An 18,352-nucleotide genomic window follows, 5' to 3' on the forward strand; every position below is an offset into this window, starting at 1 on the left:
ATTTCACCCATTCATGTCAATGGGAAAAATGTAAAAAGCTGTGGGACCGATTTGAACTAAACTTGGTATGCTGATCCCTCACTACCTGGGGTGATATGTTCTGGGGGTCTCACGGCCCACCTGCACACATGGGCGGAGCTACAAACAGAAAATCAGATTTCACCCATTCATGTCAATGGAAAAAATGTAAAAAGCTGCCATTCTCACAGTAATTCACAAACGGCTTGACCGATTTGAACGAAACTTGGTATACAGATCCCTCACTACCTGGGGTGATATGTTCTGGGGGTCTCGCGGCCCTCCTGCACACGTGGGCGGAGCTACAAACAGAAAATCACATTTCACCCATTCATGTCAATGGAAAAAATGTAAAAAGCTGCCATTCTCACAGTAATTCACAAACGGCTTGACCGATTTGAACGAAACTTGGTATACAGATCCCTCACTACCTGGGGTGATATGTTCTGGGGGTCTCGCGGCCCTCCTGCACACGTGGGCGGAGCTACAAACATAAAATCAGATTTCACCCATTCATGTCAATGGAAAAAATGTAAAAAGCTGCCATTCTCACAGTAATTCCAAATATCTGGGGTGATATGTTCTGGGAGTCTCTCGGCCCACCTGCACACGTGAGCGGAACTACTAACTGAAAATCAGATTTCACCCATTCATGTCAATGACAAAACTGTAAAAAGCTGCCAACGCATAAACGGCTTGCCCGATTTGACCGAAACTTGGTATGCAGATCCCTCACTACCTGGGGTGATATGTTCTGGGGGTCTCTCGGCCCACCTGCACACGTGGGCGGAGCATCAAACAGAAAATCAGCTTTCACCCATTCATGTCAATGGAAAGGATGTAAAAAGCTACCATTCTCACAGTAATTCCAACTATAAAACACTTTCTATGACACTATAACCACTAGGGACATCGTTTCTATTCTACCACGCACACCATACATATAGAGTTTGTATGTTCTAACTTTGTTTGTAACTGTTTCCTTCGTGCACCACAGTTCATAATGTTATTACATTACATGAGTACTCACATATGCTGAACTAGGAACACAGGTTCCATTCTGAACCGGGAAAAAACTGCATGGAGTTTCTTTTCAACCTGAGTTTCCACATATTGAGTTGTTTAAATCAATACTGAAACTTTTGGATGCCACTTATTCCAACAGATCTTCCTTTTCAGTTTAAGAGATTGCAAATTCCAGTGAGACTTGCATTCTCTATCACAATCAACAAATCACAGGGACAGACTATTACATACTGTGGAGTGGATTTAGGATCCCCCTGTTTTTCCCATGGACAACTCGATGTTGCTTGCTCAAGGGTGGGTTCACCCAAGAATTTATATGTTCTTGCTCCTGGAGGTGAAACTAAAAATGTTGTTTATAATCAAGTTTTGTGTTAGTTTTATTGTATTCATTTTGTCAAATATTTCACATTATAATTTGAATATTGTACTTTTTATAAAGCTGTTAAAAATAATTTCATTCACCACTATAAAGTATCTTTCTTTGAATCCATTTACAGTGTTATTGCTATAATTAAATACCCGTGCAACGCTGGGTCATCAGCTAGTAGTTAATATAAATGTGTGCTCAGTGAAATCAAAATCAAATATGCCATAGACAGGCTGATAGTCTGAAAAGATGGTAAAAGTATACATCATTGCACACGCCCTCCTTACCTCCACAAATGAATAAACAGAGTAAAAAGATAAGAATAGTACTTATCTCAGCTGTTTTCTCTGATATAATCTCCTGATCAGGAAGGCAATGATTGACGTGCCATGGCATTCTGTCTAATCTAGCAAACAAAACCTTGTGTTCCCCAATCCCCAAAAGTCTTCAGTGAAAATCAAAAACAAAACTGTATCAAAATATAATCCATACACACTCCACATCCATAGCGATAAAATCCAAATACTTATGAAACTCCCCTCTACTTCCTTGACACAGATCGTGTTTCAACTGTTCTTTTTCAAGAGGAAGAATCCAACGTGGGAGGGGGAAAAACACACCACCAACTGCCAAGCACAACAGTACTACACCCACAGGGTAATCCTACCTGTCACTTAAATTCCTACAATAAACACATTTTTCTACCAACTTCTATAGCACAAGAACTGAATTAAATTTGTATTAATATAAAAAGAAAGACAAAGATCAATTTAAATATTTTATTACCCTTATTCTAAGATGTCACTATTAAAAACAAATCAGCACAATGCAGTTTTTCCATAATTGCATAAAACTAAAGGAATCCCCTATCCACGTATGAAATTTTGGGGTCCTTTTACTAAGGCGTCCTGGCCATTTAGCGCGCCTTAGTAAAAGGACCCCTTTATTAAAGGAAAATAAAAGTCAGGGTTGCCTATTGGTCAGTACCACATCATATAGGCCCCTCCTAGTGAAACTGATGCATATTTCAGTGACAAATTTATTTACTGATCAGTCTTCAACTCCTTTCTGAAAAGTGCTAAACAAAATTATAGAACGATCTATTTACAATTTATAACTAAATATATTTACATATTAACCAATGCATTTAAAATCATTAAATACTGCTCAACTTTGCTATATGTAGTGTAAACTTATATAAAACTCTTATTAGGAAATCACAGCCCTATTTGCCCACTCCTAGTCTTCTCATCACATATTTAAGATGTTACCATGCCATTCCCCATATGAAAACTAAAACACATATTCCCTTAAAAGCTTCATGCATGTCCAAATAGTGAAATAATGACAACTGGTAAAACTTCTATAACAGAAGTGCCACAAATCTATAGAAAATGATGATCCAAGAGCTCCAGGGCTCAGCAACAGCATTTTGTTTTCAATTTTTAAAAAGTCTGTGTATTTTGGGACTTGTCCAATTTTTTTCAAGGGTTGCTCAGAAATCCACAACATTCCTAGAAAATCAGGTTCTTAAGATGTTAATGCATATTTGACCAGCAGGGATAGAAATTAAAACCAAAATAAAATGTGTCAAAGAATCCACTGGAGTCAGTTTACATTATTAAACTTGTACAGTCGCTGCCACAATTGTTAACTGCACCAGTCCAAAAGTCAAGGAGGACACTTTCATTCAACTTTCTTGCATCACATGGTGTGTGTACTACTGCATGCTGTTAGGTGTGCAGGTGCTTCTCTTCTTTACTAAAAGGCTGCACTGACCCGGGTTCCACCCAGGACAGCCCAGACACTTGAAGACCTTTCCCATGCTGATCCTCAGATTTTTTCTGCACATAAGAAGAAATTAGAAATTATCACATTTCACTATCACAGAAGACAAGATCAATTAAAAAACAATAATATAGTATGATCAGTCTTATTCATACAGCTTTGTAATACAGGTATACCACCGATTTTCCAGATGGTCCTTTAGTCAGGCGGCCAGCAGCATCTGCAACCTGCTGTTCACCCAGCCTCCACTCTCCCTCCAATATGACTACCTGGTCCTGCGACCAGGAAGTGACATTAGAGAGACGGCAGAGGCTGCTTGCTGCCAACGAAGATTTAAAGAGAGATGCCGGGGGACGGTGGAGGGGTGCCAGGATTAGAGCATGTTCTAAAGGTGATCATTGTTGGTTCAGAAAAATGGTTAATCTGGCAAGGAATGCCAGAAAATTGGTAGTGTACCTGTCCAGGGATGGGCCACAATTCAAGATTAAAAAACAAAACACAAACTGCAGATTATGTACAGGATGCAGGCGTTGTTTATTAACCCAATAAAAGTGCGGTAAATATACAACCTTATTACCAACCAAGGGACCCGACACGGTCCGTGTTTCGGATAACATGCCTTCCTCAGGGGTACTAATGAATATAAATATTAATCCTGAGATGAATATGATAAATGCTTAGAAGTACCAAAAAGGATCAAAATGGTGTGACATGGTGATAGTTTGTATGTGCCATGCAGAAACGTGCCGCTAAGAAGGCAAACAGAATGCTAGGCATAATCAAGAAGGGTATTACAACCAGAACGAATGAAGTTATCCTGCCATTGTATCGGGCGATGGTGCGTCCGCATCTGGAGTACTGCATCCAATATTGGTCGCCATACCTTAAGAAGGACATGGCATTACTCGAGAGGGTTCAGAGGAGAGCGACGTGTCTGATAAAGGGGATGGAAAACCTTTCATACGCTGAGAGATTAGAAAACTGGGTCTCTTTCCCTGGAGAAGAGGAGACTTAGAGGGGATATGATAGAGACTTACAAGACCATGAAGGGCATAGAGAGAGTAGAGAGGGACAGATTCTTCAAACTTTCCAATAATAAAAGAACAAGAGGGCATTCAGAAAAGTTGAAAGGGGACAGATTCAAAATGAATGCTAGGAAGTTCTTCTTTACCCAACGTGTGGTGGACACCTGGAATGCGCTTCCAGAGAGCATAATAGGGCAGAGTATGGTACTGGGGTTCAAGAAAGGATTGGACAATTTCCTGCTGGAAAAGGGGATAGAGGGGTTGGGCCGCCGCGTGAGCGGACTGCTGGGCACGATGGACCTCAGGTCTGATCCAGCAGAGGCATTGCTTATGTTCTTATGTTTCAAATGCGAAAATACCTGCAAAAAGAGACGAAACTACATTGAATTTTAAAAAAATAAAATGGGGAGATCAGAACACGCACAGTTGCAGACATGCTTGGAGATGGAAAGACTATAGAGGGTGCTAAACCGATCAGTGAAGTTCTACAAGCAGAATGAAAAATCCAGAGTGGATTCCTTCTGCAGAGTATGCGAGTATGGGGAAATAACCCTATTGTCTAGATTAGAAATGTCTCACCTATTGCACTGGAATAAAAATATAGCGATTTTAAAATTTTTGGAAGTGGGGGGGACCTAGCACTAACCCTAAAACCCACCAAAAATTAATTTTAGAGATTCCCCAACCTCTAAATTGATCTGCCAGGCTGTGCCACGCTATGTGCAGGGAGCTGCAAGATGGAAGCTATAACAGCTTACAGGAAGAACCTCTGCTTCAAGAATTATGGAATCATCTACCACAAGACATTAGATTAGAAGTAACCACACAGTCATTCAAAACTAGACTGAAGACGTTCTATTTTGACGGATCATTTGGGAAGTACAGTTTGTCATCTGAAACTCCTCATATCTATTGAAGAAAATTGGTTTAGCGCAATTATTTTTATTTCTTTCTTTATTCTCTATCTAGTACTTTTCTATCTCTAATGGAATTCCTTTCATATATTATTTGTATTATAATGTAAACCGCTTAGGTTTGTAATATGCTGATGCGATATAACAAATGCTAATAAAACAAACATAAGCCTGGAACCTAGACTGCCTGTTTCTGCCGACTGCCTCGCAGGCCAGAGACCTCAACCCCAGCCGGAACCTGCACACACAAATGGAGGGTGGGGAGGAAGGAACACAGCGGTTGGTCCTGATCACTGACAAACCATCATGGAGCCACGCAGCCTGTGCTGAAACCCATTAGCATACAAACCTGGGGTGAGCTATGCTCCCAAGGGAACATCTGAGCTCTCCTGAACTGGAAGTACAGGCTGTCCAGGTGGCTGCACTGCAATGTAGCCTACCCCCTGAACCTTCCTCCAAGAGTTCTCACGAGCAGTGATTTAATTACCCGAAGGTTCAGGAACAGAGTGGGGTTGCACAAGAAATCCCTTATGCTAAAAGGAATGTTTGGACTAATTTTTAAACAAATATTTTGTGCATTAAAAGGTATAATGTTTGCAGATGATCATTAATTTCATAACCATGACACCTCCTTAACCCTGCATTTGGCAACACAATTGCCTCACTTTTTCATTCCCATGAGGTTTGGGGGAGCGTTTTTGGCCTTCAGTTGTCCACCATTCTCTTCAATAAAAGAAAAACACTGATTAGTGCTGCCTGATTCAGGAAAAAAAAATTTGATTCAATTCCGCCTATTGAATCGATTTTTTGATTCGATTTTCCTGCCCAATTGGGTGTTTTTTTCAAACATCCTGGTGGGTTTATTATATAGCCTCTTCACCCACCCACCTCCTTTGCCCTCTCCTACCCACACTGGCGCTGTGGTGTAAACAAAATAAACAAAAAAGAAAGACTTTTCCTCTCTCTGTTAAATCCTAGTTCACGTTCGCGGTCTAACATCAGCTCTGGCAGGATACACATTTCAAATCTGACATATTGTAATCACAAAACAGAAAATAAAATGATTTTTTATACTTTTTGTTGTCTGGTCATTATTCAAATCATATTGGTCCCAGGCTCTGGTTGTCTTCTGATAACTCGCTTGCCAGGGTCTCCTTCTTTCTTCATAGGGATGGGACAACATGATGTTTCTAGCTCTAAACCCAATTGGGCTCCCTAAGCAGCTGCTGTTCTTACCCACCCCTTATCAGATATCAAGCATGCACAGGACATTTCTGCAGAAGCAAGTAGTGAGAAAGTAAGGTCGAAAGATTACCCATCTAAAGGAGGGGGCTGGTTGGAATGGGAGACAATTTGGAGATTTTTAGACCACCTTTCTAAGGAGCTGGGTTTGAATCCTACGGCAGCTATTTGTGACAGTGCGTCATTCTCAGCCGAGCAGCTGCTGCCACTGGTCGCCATCAGCTGGAAGGCTCCATCGCATGTGCGCGCTCTACCACTGCAACTGCCACCGATCTCTCTCTCTCTCCCCCCTCCCCAATCTCCCTTGCAGTAACCACGCTAATAATCGACAGGATGAGATGATGGTGTGTTCGTGGATCAAAAGGAGAAATAAGACCCCCCCCTCCGCAAATGACTGAGGCCACAAACACAGAATTACAAATTTGCGGAGGGGAGGGGGGTACTGTATTCCTATTTCTGAAAGCCTGTCTAGCTGGTGGTGCCATAAGGACGGGGTTGAGAAGCACTGATTTAAGAAAATAGAAACCAAAAGTATATTCTGCTTTTTCTGGTTAACGTTTTAAAGTTTTAATTTCATTTTAACAATACTCTGATAATTGTAAACCGTTTAGGTATGTTTTTGATAAATGGTGTATCAAAGAACAAATAAACTTGGAAACTTGGACTCTGGGCATTCATTGCTCCAGGCACATTTATTTAAATTATGAACCCACTGGGAACAGAGAACATGCCTCCATATAATGTCAACAGCTTTGATTGTACCACAGAAAGGCAGCAAATCAAAAACCATTATCCTTACTCTTTCTACATAAAACTCCATGGGTAGGTCGGGAGGAACACATTTACTAACAAACTACCATAATAATCTATGCACACAATAAATAAACTTTGCTGCTGTCTTAGCATGCTGTAAATAAACCCTTAGCTACTTCTCTTGCTCCTGCTTGATTAGTTGCAGACCGCCACGCCCCTCACCCGACTTTTGTTAACTTGCTTCTGTTCGGTCCAGTCCTTTCAGAGTCCCACCCCTCTCAGGCATGCTGGGGAAGCATGGACTCCTTCGATCTGTTCCATAAGATGGGAGCTGGCGCAAAGTTTGACGTGAAGTGCTTCAGTGAAGATGCCGAGAGGTTTCGGGTAAGGGATTCAAGAGGTGGCCGTCCCTTCTATGCTGCTAGGGGAGAGGCTTGACACCTCTATACTCTTGATCGAACAGGCTGATGTGTCCCACTGCATGCCAGATGTTGTAATTCTGCTGTTTTCAGATGCACCTACAAAGTACTGTGCTGGCTGCTGCTATTGCCACAAGTCCTGCCAGGACACTGCAGCACTTCCCGACTGACTCTCCCCCCTCACCCCCTACAGCAGGAGCAGCAGTGGACGGCCAGCAAGAGGCAGCGCTGCCGCTCCTGCTTTAGGAGACATGGGGTGGAGGGTTGGTTACCGAATCGGCCAGGCTGATTTTTTTTTTTTACAAAAAGAATTGATTTGAATCGATTCACCCGATTCGAATTGGAAATCAGGCACAGTTCTGCTGATAGTTCATGCTACCACAAAGCTTCACCCATGCTAGCCAGAGGAAAAGTAAGTTAGCCTTTTGCTCCACCTCAGACTACTCACTAACATCCCAGCATCATAAAAAGAGGTGCAAGTCTTCTGGTCAAATTCATATTCAGGTTTAATAGCTAATGGATACAAATGAACAGTGAATTGTCTATACCAGGGGTGCCCAATACTTCGATCACAGAGCCCATCCCGGGTTCCATGATAGACTCGTATTGCCATCCCAATCTACCGAGCCGATCAGCCTTCCTCTCCCCGACGTCCCTCACCGCCACCCCAAGCTCTCCCTGCAGAAGCGTCAGACCAACCAGCATTCCTCTCCCCGATGTCAATTCTGACATCGGAGAGGAAGTTCTGGGCCAGCCAATCACTGCCTGGCTGGCCCGGAACTTCCTCTCTGACGTCAGAATTGATGTCGGGGAGTGGAATGCTGGTCAGCGCGACGCTTCTGCAGAGAGAGCTTAGGGCGGCGGTGGTTTGAGGGAGGGCAGGGAGGGAGAAAGAAAGGGGCAGGCAGGGAGATAGAAAGAAGGAGGGACAGGGAGACAAAGAAAGAACGGAGACAGAAAGAAAGGGGGCATGGAGAGAGAGAGAAAGAAAGAAAGGGAGACAGGGAGAAAGAAAGAAAAAGTTGGGAGAGAGAATGAAGCCTAGAGGAGAGGAAGCATACAGGAGAAATATTGGAGGCACTGTCAGAAGAAGAAAGTGCAGGCACAGTCAGAAGAAGAAAGTGCAACCAAAGACTCATGAAATCACCAAACAACAAAAGGTAGGAAAAATGATTTAATTTTCAATTTAGTGATCAAAATGTGTCCGTTTTGAGAATTTATATCTGCTGTCTATATTTTGCACTATGGCTCCCTTTTACTAACCCGCAATAGAGGTTTTTAGAGCAGGGAGCCTATGAGCGTCGAGAGCAGCGTGGGGCATTCAGCGCAGCTCCCTGTGCTAAAAACAGCTATTGCGGTTTAGTAAAAAGGGAGGGGGTATATTTGTCTATTTTTGTATGGTTGTTACTGAGGTGACATTGCATAGAGTCATCTGCCTTGACCTCTTTGAAAAAACCCTGGAATATTAATAATAATTAACATTTTCTCTGCCTTTCAGTGTGCTTTGTGTTTTTTTTTAAATTTCATTGTTGGTAGATCATTTTGACTTGGTCATTTTAAAAGTAGCTCGCAAGCCCAAAAAGTGTAGGCACCCCTGGTCTATACAATCCTTTAGCCACAATTCCTTTTGTGTGCTAAGCTGAAATTCCCATCCATCATTTAAGACTGTATTCCATTGCCACATTTGTGCCCCCCAAACACAAAGTGAAGAGATCTTTCCTGGCTGATAAAATATAGTATGAAATCTAACTACTCTTCTATGACTGGTTAGCACCCAATTTCAAATAGGAGTCCGTATTCAGTAGGGCAAACCCTGAGTAAAATGTATCAACCTCATATCTGACATCATGTAATACTCATCTCCCATCTCTGTAAGATTCAAAAGGTTTAGGTCCTTAACTTTGGTAGTTTGGCTCCAAAAATGGCTTCTTTGAAAATTTACTAGGTCTAGGAGCATACATTTAGGAATTCAGTTTCATTCATGGGGTGGGTCATGGATCTATGGCCCAATCAAAATTTTACCCAACATAACATCAGCAACAGAAAGCTTGAGGGCAGGGCCAGAAATTGGTTTGATCCCTCTAACCAAGTAGTTCATTGCCCTAGTTTCACTAGGCTTCTATATTTAGGAATCTAAAATGCAGGTGGTAGAGAGGATGGATTTAGGGTTGGGGGAGGGGATTTAGCATTGTGTTTCAGCACTAGGGACCTAAATTAGGATCCTACAAGTAGGCAAATAAATGGCAGGATTACATTCAGGAGACTTTTCAGCTGAAAAGTTAGGTATTTAAGATTTGGCTGGAAATAGAGGACAAATTTAGCACCTAACTTACATTCCTAAATTTAGGTTCTCAGTTTTGTTAAGTAAATTGACCTCTTAATCTGTATACAAGGAATAATGCCACATTCACTAGGAAGATTGTGCATTAACCCTTTAAAAAGTCAGATATAGTATAGTGCTATATTTGATGGGAGTTCCCTCTTCTCTTTTATATTAGTACAGTCAAACCTCGGTTTGCGAGTAACCCGGTTTGCGAGTGTTTTGCAAGACGAGCAAAACATTCTCGCAAAACTTGTCTCGCAAACCGAGCACCCACCCCCAATAACCGGCATCACTCCCCCCCCCTTGCAAAGGCCCCCCCCGCTCGAACTGGCACCCCCCGCCCAAACAACTTGAACTTACCCCCCCCTCCCCGTCTGGCACTGGCACGCAGCCCACAGGATGTGCCGGTGCTGCTAGAAGATCTTCCTGCCTCTGCCGGCCTTGAGCATGCATCTGCGCATGCTCAAGGCCTTCCAATTCTAACTCTCGCTGAGCGGGATGGAGGAGCAGCACCGCTGGCCTCGGGGGGGGGGGAAGGGGAACGTATCAAAGCGAGTTTCCATTATTTCCTATGGGGAAACTCGCTTTGATATACGAGTATTTTGGTTTACAAGCATGCTTCTGGAACGAATTATGCTCGTAAACCAAAGTACCACTGTATTTGTAAACCGCTGTGATCCATGTGCTGGAAATGGCAATATATCAAGAAATAAACATAATAAACAAAACAAACAAGTATTCAAGTTTGGCAGACTTACTTTCTGGCTTAACATCTTCTCTCTAGCTTCTTCATGCACAGCTGGATTCCATGGAGAAAAACTAGGAGAAAAGTAAAAAAAAAAAATAATGGTAGCAATGATTCAGACTCACCTGAGAGAAACACCCTCTCAAGTTTTGGGACTACATATATATTAAGACACACTGGAGAATTAGTAATGCACAGGAAACATTCATTGTAGATATGCATGCTATTGCTAAAAATGTGCTTCATATAGAGGTATTTAAAGATAATGTTAACAAAATTATTGCATGAACAATTGTAGGGCCAACTTCTGCACTGGAGATTCCCAGTCACAGATGTACACATAAGGTCAATGGCCTGAGGTATGGGCGATACCTTCATGATTACAGTAATGTATGTGAATGTCAGCTCTTCAGCAAAAGAAAATGGTTTCCAAGTTTTCTTATCTACAAGGGTTAGGAAACCACAGCCTGTATTTTCTGTCATGGGATAAAATCTGATCACCAACATTACAGACAAGAACAAGAAGGTCATTTCTTTGCCATACTGCAATAAGAAAGAAGATTAGCAAGGTTAAGAATCTAATCTTTCATTGTGGTCTTTCGCACATACCTCATTAAAAATGTATAGTGTTTTGGTACATTATGCCTAATCCAAACCCAGATGTAGCTTCATGTAAAAATCTTGATTCTTTTAGAAGACATGAGATTCCGTACATTAGCTGTTGTTTCCCACTAGTCATGAATCTGCAGAAGGGTACCACTTTAAATTTCTGAACTCCTCCACTTCTGCAATGCAGAATTGCTCCCTCTTCAGTTGGTACCAAAGCAATCAAACTCCACTGAAATAGAAAAGAGGAGGGGCACAAACCATATTCTGCTCTGTTCTGTAACTTATGATAAAAGAATGGAAGATTATAAATGAAGCGGCCACTGCTGCTTCGATACCTAAAGACGCCATTACCAAAGGCTTGTATTGCTTTGTTTTTTAACACAATATCCACCCTGCTATCCTGAGAGTCCTTAAGCATCACTCCCCCATCACTACGGAGGACTGTGCGCCGAATAACCTGCGCCATGGCAGAATCTATCTTAACTGGTCAAACCTGCTGAAAATCAGAAGCCAGGGGATAAAGCTTAGACATAGCATTAGAAGGGCAGAAAGAGCTGTCTGGGGTATTGCATTGATCTGTAACCAGACCAAGGAGCTGGAGATGGGATAGAAAAAGGCACATGAGAACGATCCCTGACCGAAGCCTGAGAAGGTGGAGAATCCAAAATAAGCTCTTTCAGAACAGCAGCAATAGAAAGGAGCACAGAACCTTGCTTAGTCACACCCAACAACCATGGCAGGGCTCTGTCGAGGCACATGTACTGTGCCAAAAAGAAGTCTCCAGACTCGGAACACAGGTGTTTTGCACCAGACTCCAGAATGGCCTCTGGGTGAGATTTTTTCCCAAAGTCACAGATCCAGGTCAGCTCCCCAACCCTAGAGTACCCGCAGGAGGCGAAGTCTGAAGCTCCCACCCCCTCCCCCAGGATGCTATGGCACGCGCTATATGGTTGCTGATCTGGCGCCAATCTGGTGCAATCAATGCACATATCCAGCAGATTAGGGGCTGGGGAGTCCATTTCAAATGATTTTTGTTAATTATTTCTTTATTAATTTTCAATTTAAATCAAGCTTACCACTTGTACAGAAAGCAATAGTCATAATAACAAAAAAATCAAAAAAATAATTTAACATCCAATAAAGAAAACATTATTTAACTATTTATGCTCAAGTCCTCATACTAGATCCAAGTATTAGATTTAGCAAAAAATTAAAAATAACAAATTTTTAGCAAGATACTAAAAGCTGAAGCACTGAAATGAGATCTCATGATTATATTTAGGGTTCAAGATATTCCTCCATCCAGATGAGACATTGCTACAAAAGTTGTCAATTGAGATGGTTCAAAGAATACATATTTAACAGAACGGTAACACACTATACATTTACATGGATGTCTCAAATAAAAGGTAGGCCCCAGAGATATAACCCCAGGTTTCAAAAGAAGAAATTCACGGCGACACTTCTGAGTCTCCCTTGTAAGATCAGGAAACATCTGTACTTTACAACCAAGAAAAATGTTTTGACTATTTTTAAAGTAAAGTCTTAATAACCATGTTTTATCTAACGGAAGCGCCACAGTTAAAATCAAGGTTGCTGGTAATGCTAAGTCTTTATCAGATGTCTCCAATAATTCTGAAACATTTAAAGTTTGTTGACCCAATTCTTTTTGTTGATTTACAGAAACTTTCACCGGCAAATAATAAACACGTGAGAATGGTGGTAACATTTCTTCTGATACTTCTAGGATTTCCATTAAATATCTCTTAAGCATTTCTCTTGGATTTACCATCTCAAGTTTAGGAAAGTTAATTAACCTTAAGTTATTACTGCGAGAGTTTTTCTCAAGCATTTCAACTTTCCTTCTCAAATTGGTGTTGTCTTTAATTAAAGTCTCTTGAAGTTGTTTAGATGTAAGTATTTCCTTTTCAATTTTCTGTATAGATGCATCTGAGTCAGAAAATTCTTTTCTTAAATCTTTAAGTTCTTTTGTATGTTTTGTAATTTTTCCTTCCAGATATTGAAATTTAGGCATAGTAGACTTTACAAAACCAGCAATTAAGTCCCATAAGGAATCTAAGGTTACAACTTCAGGTTTAACCAAAGAAATTGAAGCCTCTAAGATAGTAGAGTGCTCACCATTCTATAGGGATTCTTCAAGGCCTGTCTCCTGGATATCACCCCCTTGTAAAGTTGGATTATCCTCAGGCATATTCGTTAGAGCTCCTTGAATATGAGCCCCAACCTTCAAACCTTCTCCCAGATCTAATCTTGCCTCTGAGGGAGAAAACACCACGAACTCCGGGGTTTCCCCACCCCTGGGAGAACTGGTAACCTGAGGTTGTGGGGGCGGCGCCCTAGCATCGGGGCTCAGCATGACATCATGCCCTGGAGGAACAGCAACGGGTTCGCCTCCCTGTGTCCTCAGCGGGCCTCCATCCGATGCCCGAGAGACCTCCTGCACTCGCCTCAAAAGCCATTCGATGTTGCCCAGAGAGGGAACCTCGGGACAACAGCAGCGAGACAGCAGCAGCGCTCCGTCCTCTTCTCTTAGGCATGCTTGTGAGTATCCATGAAACCCTTTCGGGGTTCAAAACTAAGAAATTTCTTAATTTGTGAACAAGCCCCGATGCGAGCAGCTCAGCGCGTCTAGCTTGAAGCAGCCATCTTGGATCTCAAATGATTTTTAAACAAATCAAGGGGTACTGAGGCAAAAATAAAACTGAAAAAAGATACATTAAAATCCAAGATGGCTGCCAGCAGCGAATTCACTCCAAAAACATCAAAAATAAAATCCAAAAATAAAAATAGCGATTTGGGGTCTGGAGAGGTGGGGGACCTGAAAACTACCATCAGAAACTGTGAAAAATGACTTTTTAGAAAGCCACCCCTTAGGTTCCCATAGGAAATAATGGAGGTTTACAATTCTGCAGTGCCATGCCTGTCAGCAGTTTTAACTGCAGCTGAGAGGCGGAAAAGGATTTTCTGCTTCAGAAACTTCTCCAAATGATTAGATCTTCAAACTGCCAGTTGGCCAGCCATAGACTATGACTTCCACCTCCACAGATCTCGGCACACGGTCAGGGGTCGAAAAGGTAACTTGCACCTTGAAACCCAGGTGAGTTTCCCTCCAGACGCATACAGCCTGCACTTAAAACCCATGGCAAGGTCACCGGGAAAGCAAACTCCCTGAAGAATGAGCCACGAGTTTAGGAAGAGTGGTACACAGCAGGCTGGCTCCAAAGATTCACCAGAGTTTCTCTGTGAAGCAGCAGTCCAGCACCACAGGACTACCAGGAAGGGGTCTCAAGGTACTGAAGCCACCAAGAAAGTGAACTTTAAGCAAAAAACAAGAAAAGAAGCAGAGCAACTGCAAGAGACTTCGCATGGATTGCTTGCAGAAATTATAACTGGATATGTTCTTTAGCTCTCAGGCTAACGGGATATAGAGCACGTGCTCAGAAAAGTGTTGGATTTCTGCAACTCCCGTATTGCAGGTAGGGATTGAACACCTAGTGTATGGAATCCAGAATGGATATAACAGAACAACGATTAGTAAACATGTTACAATGAAACAATGAATAACAATTACACACAAGAGCATAAGAACTGCCGCTGCTGGGTCAGACCAGTGGTCCGTCATGCCCAGCAGTCCGCTCACGTGGCGGCCCTCCAGTCAAAGACCAGCCCTACCTGCGCATGTTCTTGTTCAGCAGGAACTTGTCTAACTTTGTCTTGAATCTCTGGAGGGTATTTTCCCCTATGACAGATTCCGGAAGAGCGTTCCAGTTTTCTACCACTCTCTGGGTGAAGACCTTCCTTACATCTTTCTCCCTATCTTGGAGAGGGTGAACAACCTGTCCTTATCCACTAAGTCTATCCCCTTCAGTACCTTGAATGTTTCGATCATGTCCCCTCTAAATCTCCTCTGTTCAAGGGAGAAGAGGCCCAGTTTCTCTAATCTTTCGCTGTACGGCAGCTCCTCCAACCCCTTAACCATCTTAGTCGCTCTTCTCTGGACCTTTTGCACTGGAGGGACCTCCATGTTCCAGTAGTAAAATCTCTGCTTAATCTTAGATACAGGAAAAGAGGTACCAAGATGGCCAGTAGCAATGGCCGAGACAGAAATCAGGAAAATCAAAGTCCATACAAGGTGGCTCATACAGAATCCCATGTCTTTTAAAAGAAAGAAGATTAGCAATGTAAGAACCTAATCTTTCATTCTTTGGCAAACATTTGGAATTCTATAGGCTAACTGGCGTACCAAAGAAGTGCCTGACGTCTAGGGAGGGACAGATGAGCCTGCCCGTAGTACAGAGGACCCAAAAACGGCATCTCCTAACAAAAAGAAGCAGAGCAGAACACACTTTCTGAGTTTGCTTGCAAAAGGAAAAACTGAAGAGGAATCTCTTCTCCACTGCAGAAGTGGAGGAGTTCAGAGATTTAAAGTGATACCCTTCTGCAGATTTGTGACTAGTGGGAGGCAACAACTAACGTACAGAATCCCATGTCTTTGCTAAAGAACTCTTACTGTGCACAACATCCACAGGTTTGTGGGCTCTTCTACCACAATGCCTCTTTGTGATATATAAGACAACATAAGAACTGCCATCTCCGGATCAGACCCTAGGTCCATCAAGTCCGGTAATCCGCACACGCGGAGGCCCCGCCAGTTGTACCCTGGCATAGTTTTAGTCCCCATATCACTCTAAGCTTCTCATAAGGAGATGTGCATCTGGTTTACCCTTACCTGTATCACTTTATGCCACTCATAAGAGATATACATCTAGCTTATCCTTAAATCCTAGAACAGTGCTTCTCTTTATAGGAGGTAAGAGCCCCCAAAACAGGGCCAGATCTAGTACTATATTTTTAAAAGTCTCAACAGATTTGGGGGAATAGATGATTACTGGAGAGAAAGAGTGAGAATACCAAGGCTTGAGCATTGTAGAAGAGGACCACTAGGAGTCATAAAAAGATGGCAGGATAGCCAGTCTCCCTATCTTTAAATCTGAAAAAAATTACCATCTCAGCCCTCGCCATAACATGGAAGAGAAATACCCCAACCCTTTTCTGTGTGCAGTGTTTCATAAATTCAAGCACCATCACTCATACAGCAAAAGATTGTAACCCACTGCTGTTTATTATGCTTTTCAGTTATCTGGTTTATAAAAACTGAAAATAAAAGATGTAAAAATGGTTTCCTTCAAAATTCATGCATTCTCAAATACTATTCTTGGAGAACATTAGCAATTTAAAAAAAAATGCTGCAATACCTCCAGAACATTATAAACATTATTTTGTTTTAGTCTGTGTTCCAGGAACACAAAGTAGAGAACTCAGCTAGTTTAACTGAACACTTACCTAATTGCATAAGGATCATCTATTTTAGGTTGATCAAATAAGTGACTGTTGCATAGTCTGACACTGTCCACTACTTTACTTTTAAACAGCTGAATATCTTTTTCATACCTAAGTTGAAAAGCAAAACAAAGATTTAAGACTTCAATGCCCTTAATATTTCAATATTTAATTAATGACCAGTGGAGTTCATACTGGTGAGGAATCACCATATAGTATAATTGCACAAAAGAAAACAGAATAGGCTTACAGCACAGCAGCTTCTGGGTTCAATGGGCTGGTTGTGTCTATCTTGTAAAAGACTCGCCGGGCATACATGAGTACTTGCCAAATGTGATTATGGTTCCGCCTAATTAGAAAAAAACAAATCAACCATTAAGTAACAGATACATTTACTGGCTTTCAGATGCTTACCAATTTCTGGATTTCTCAAATGAAGCAGTATATCATCTGCATATGCCGAGACTTTATATTCCCGATCTGTATAAGGAATACCCTGTATCCCCTTAGCTTGTTGAATGGCTAATAACAAGGGTTCTAATACAATATCAAAAAGCAAAGGAGATAATGGACAGCCTTGACTAACCCCCCCTCTGCAAGTTAAAACACTCTGATAAATTATTATTAATATACAGTCTTGCAGCAGGGGAGTTATACAAATGTTTGAATCATTTGTATAAATCCTGAACCTATACCAAACCAATCTAATGCCCGATACATGAAGGTCCATTCCACACGATCAAAAGCTTTCTCTGCATCCAAAGATACAAGGAAAGCTGGATCATTCATGGATTTTGTTAAATTTAACATATGAAAAGCCAATCTGGTATTATTAGATGAATGTCTCTTAGCAAAAAATCCAGTTTGGTACATACCAATAAAAAAAGGGCTTTGGCTAAACGTAAAGCCAATGTCTTAGCCAAAAGTTTTCTATCTACATTGATTAACGATATAGGCCTGTAGTTTGAAACCAACATGGGATCTTTATTTGGCTTTGGCAAAACTATATTTATTTATTTATTTAGATTTTTATCCCGTCCTCCCAGTAGCTCAGAACGGTCTACAAGTGAACATACACAATGGAGAGTAATTAGACATATAAGAAGTACAATAGGTTTAAATATCTGGACATACAAGACTGTGTAGTAATTTAAATACAGGGAGTATACAGCAAATTAAGAGTAGAGTTTAAGTATAAGTAGTTTAGTTTAAGTACAAGTTATTTGAGTTTAGATACAATTTGTCAGAGTATAGACTAAGAGAGGACTATACTGAAATTTAGGGAGAAGATAGACAGGGGAGAGAGGAGAGAGGTGGGGCTTAAGGGGGGGAGTAGACTGAGGGTGATCTTTAGTTGAAGAGGAGGGTCTTTACCATTTTACGGAATGTTAATAATGAGTTCTGTTGTCTGAGTTGAGGGGGGAGTTGGTTCCAGAGATGTGGAATGAAGTGGCTGTAGGATCGTTTGCGGGCAGTTTCTGAGAGGAGGGACCTTCCAGGGGGAGTGCATAGGCGTATCTCCGATTTTGAACGGAGGGTGTGAGTGGGGGTGTAGATGGGAAGCTTGGATTTTATGTAGGAGGGGGTGGTGGAGTAAATTCTCTTGTGGGCTGCCAGGGCCTTGAAAGCACAGCGCTGGCTAATTGGGAGCCAGTGTTCAGCACGGAGTGCTGGGGAGATGGGATCATGGTAGTTGAGGTTGTGTAGGAGGCGGATAGCTGCATTTTGGACTGGTTGGAGGCGTTTGAGATTATTTTTGGTT

The 18,352-nt window shown here is 41.8% G+C and overlaps 1 protein-coding gene across 3 annotated transcripts in view; it reads right to left on the reverse strand.

Moving 5' to 3' along the window:
• Nucleotides 1–2,176: 2,176 nt before the first annotated feature.
• The window catches only part of AKTIP (AKT interacting protein), a 72,846-nt gene continuing 56,670 nt past the window's right edge, over nucleotides 2,177–18,352 (reverse strand). For all 3 annotated transcript variants that reach the window (XM_033942096.1, XM_033942097.1, XM_033942098.1), the window contains exons 8-11: nucleotides 16,841–16,939; nucleotides 16,594–16,701; nucleotides 10,634–10,694; nucleotides 2,177–3,255 (exon numbers count right to left, since the gene is read on the reverse strand). In XM_033942096.1, coding sequence (XP_033797987.1) covers nucleotides 3,145–3,255; nucleotides 10,634–10,694; nucleotides 16,594–16,701; nucleotides 16,841–16,939 — 379 coding nt within the window. In that variant the 3' untranslated portion in view covers nucleotides 2,177–3,144. The remainder of the gene's footprint in view (nucleotides 3,256–10,633; nucleotides 10,695–16,593; nucleotides 16,702–16,840; nucleotides 16,940–18,352) is intronic.

The sequence above is a fragment of the Geotrypetes seraphini genome, chromosome 4 (assembly GCF_902459505.1).
Source record: "Geotrypetes seraphini chromosome 4, aGeoSer1.1, whole genome shotgun sequence".
In the NCBI taxonomy this organism is placed as follows: domain Eukaryota; kingdom Metazoa; phylum Chordata; class Amphibia; order Gymnophiona; family Dermophiidae; genus Geotrypetes; species Geotrypetes seraphini.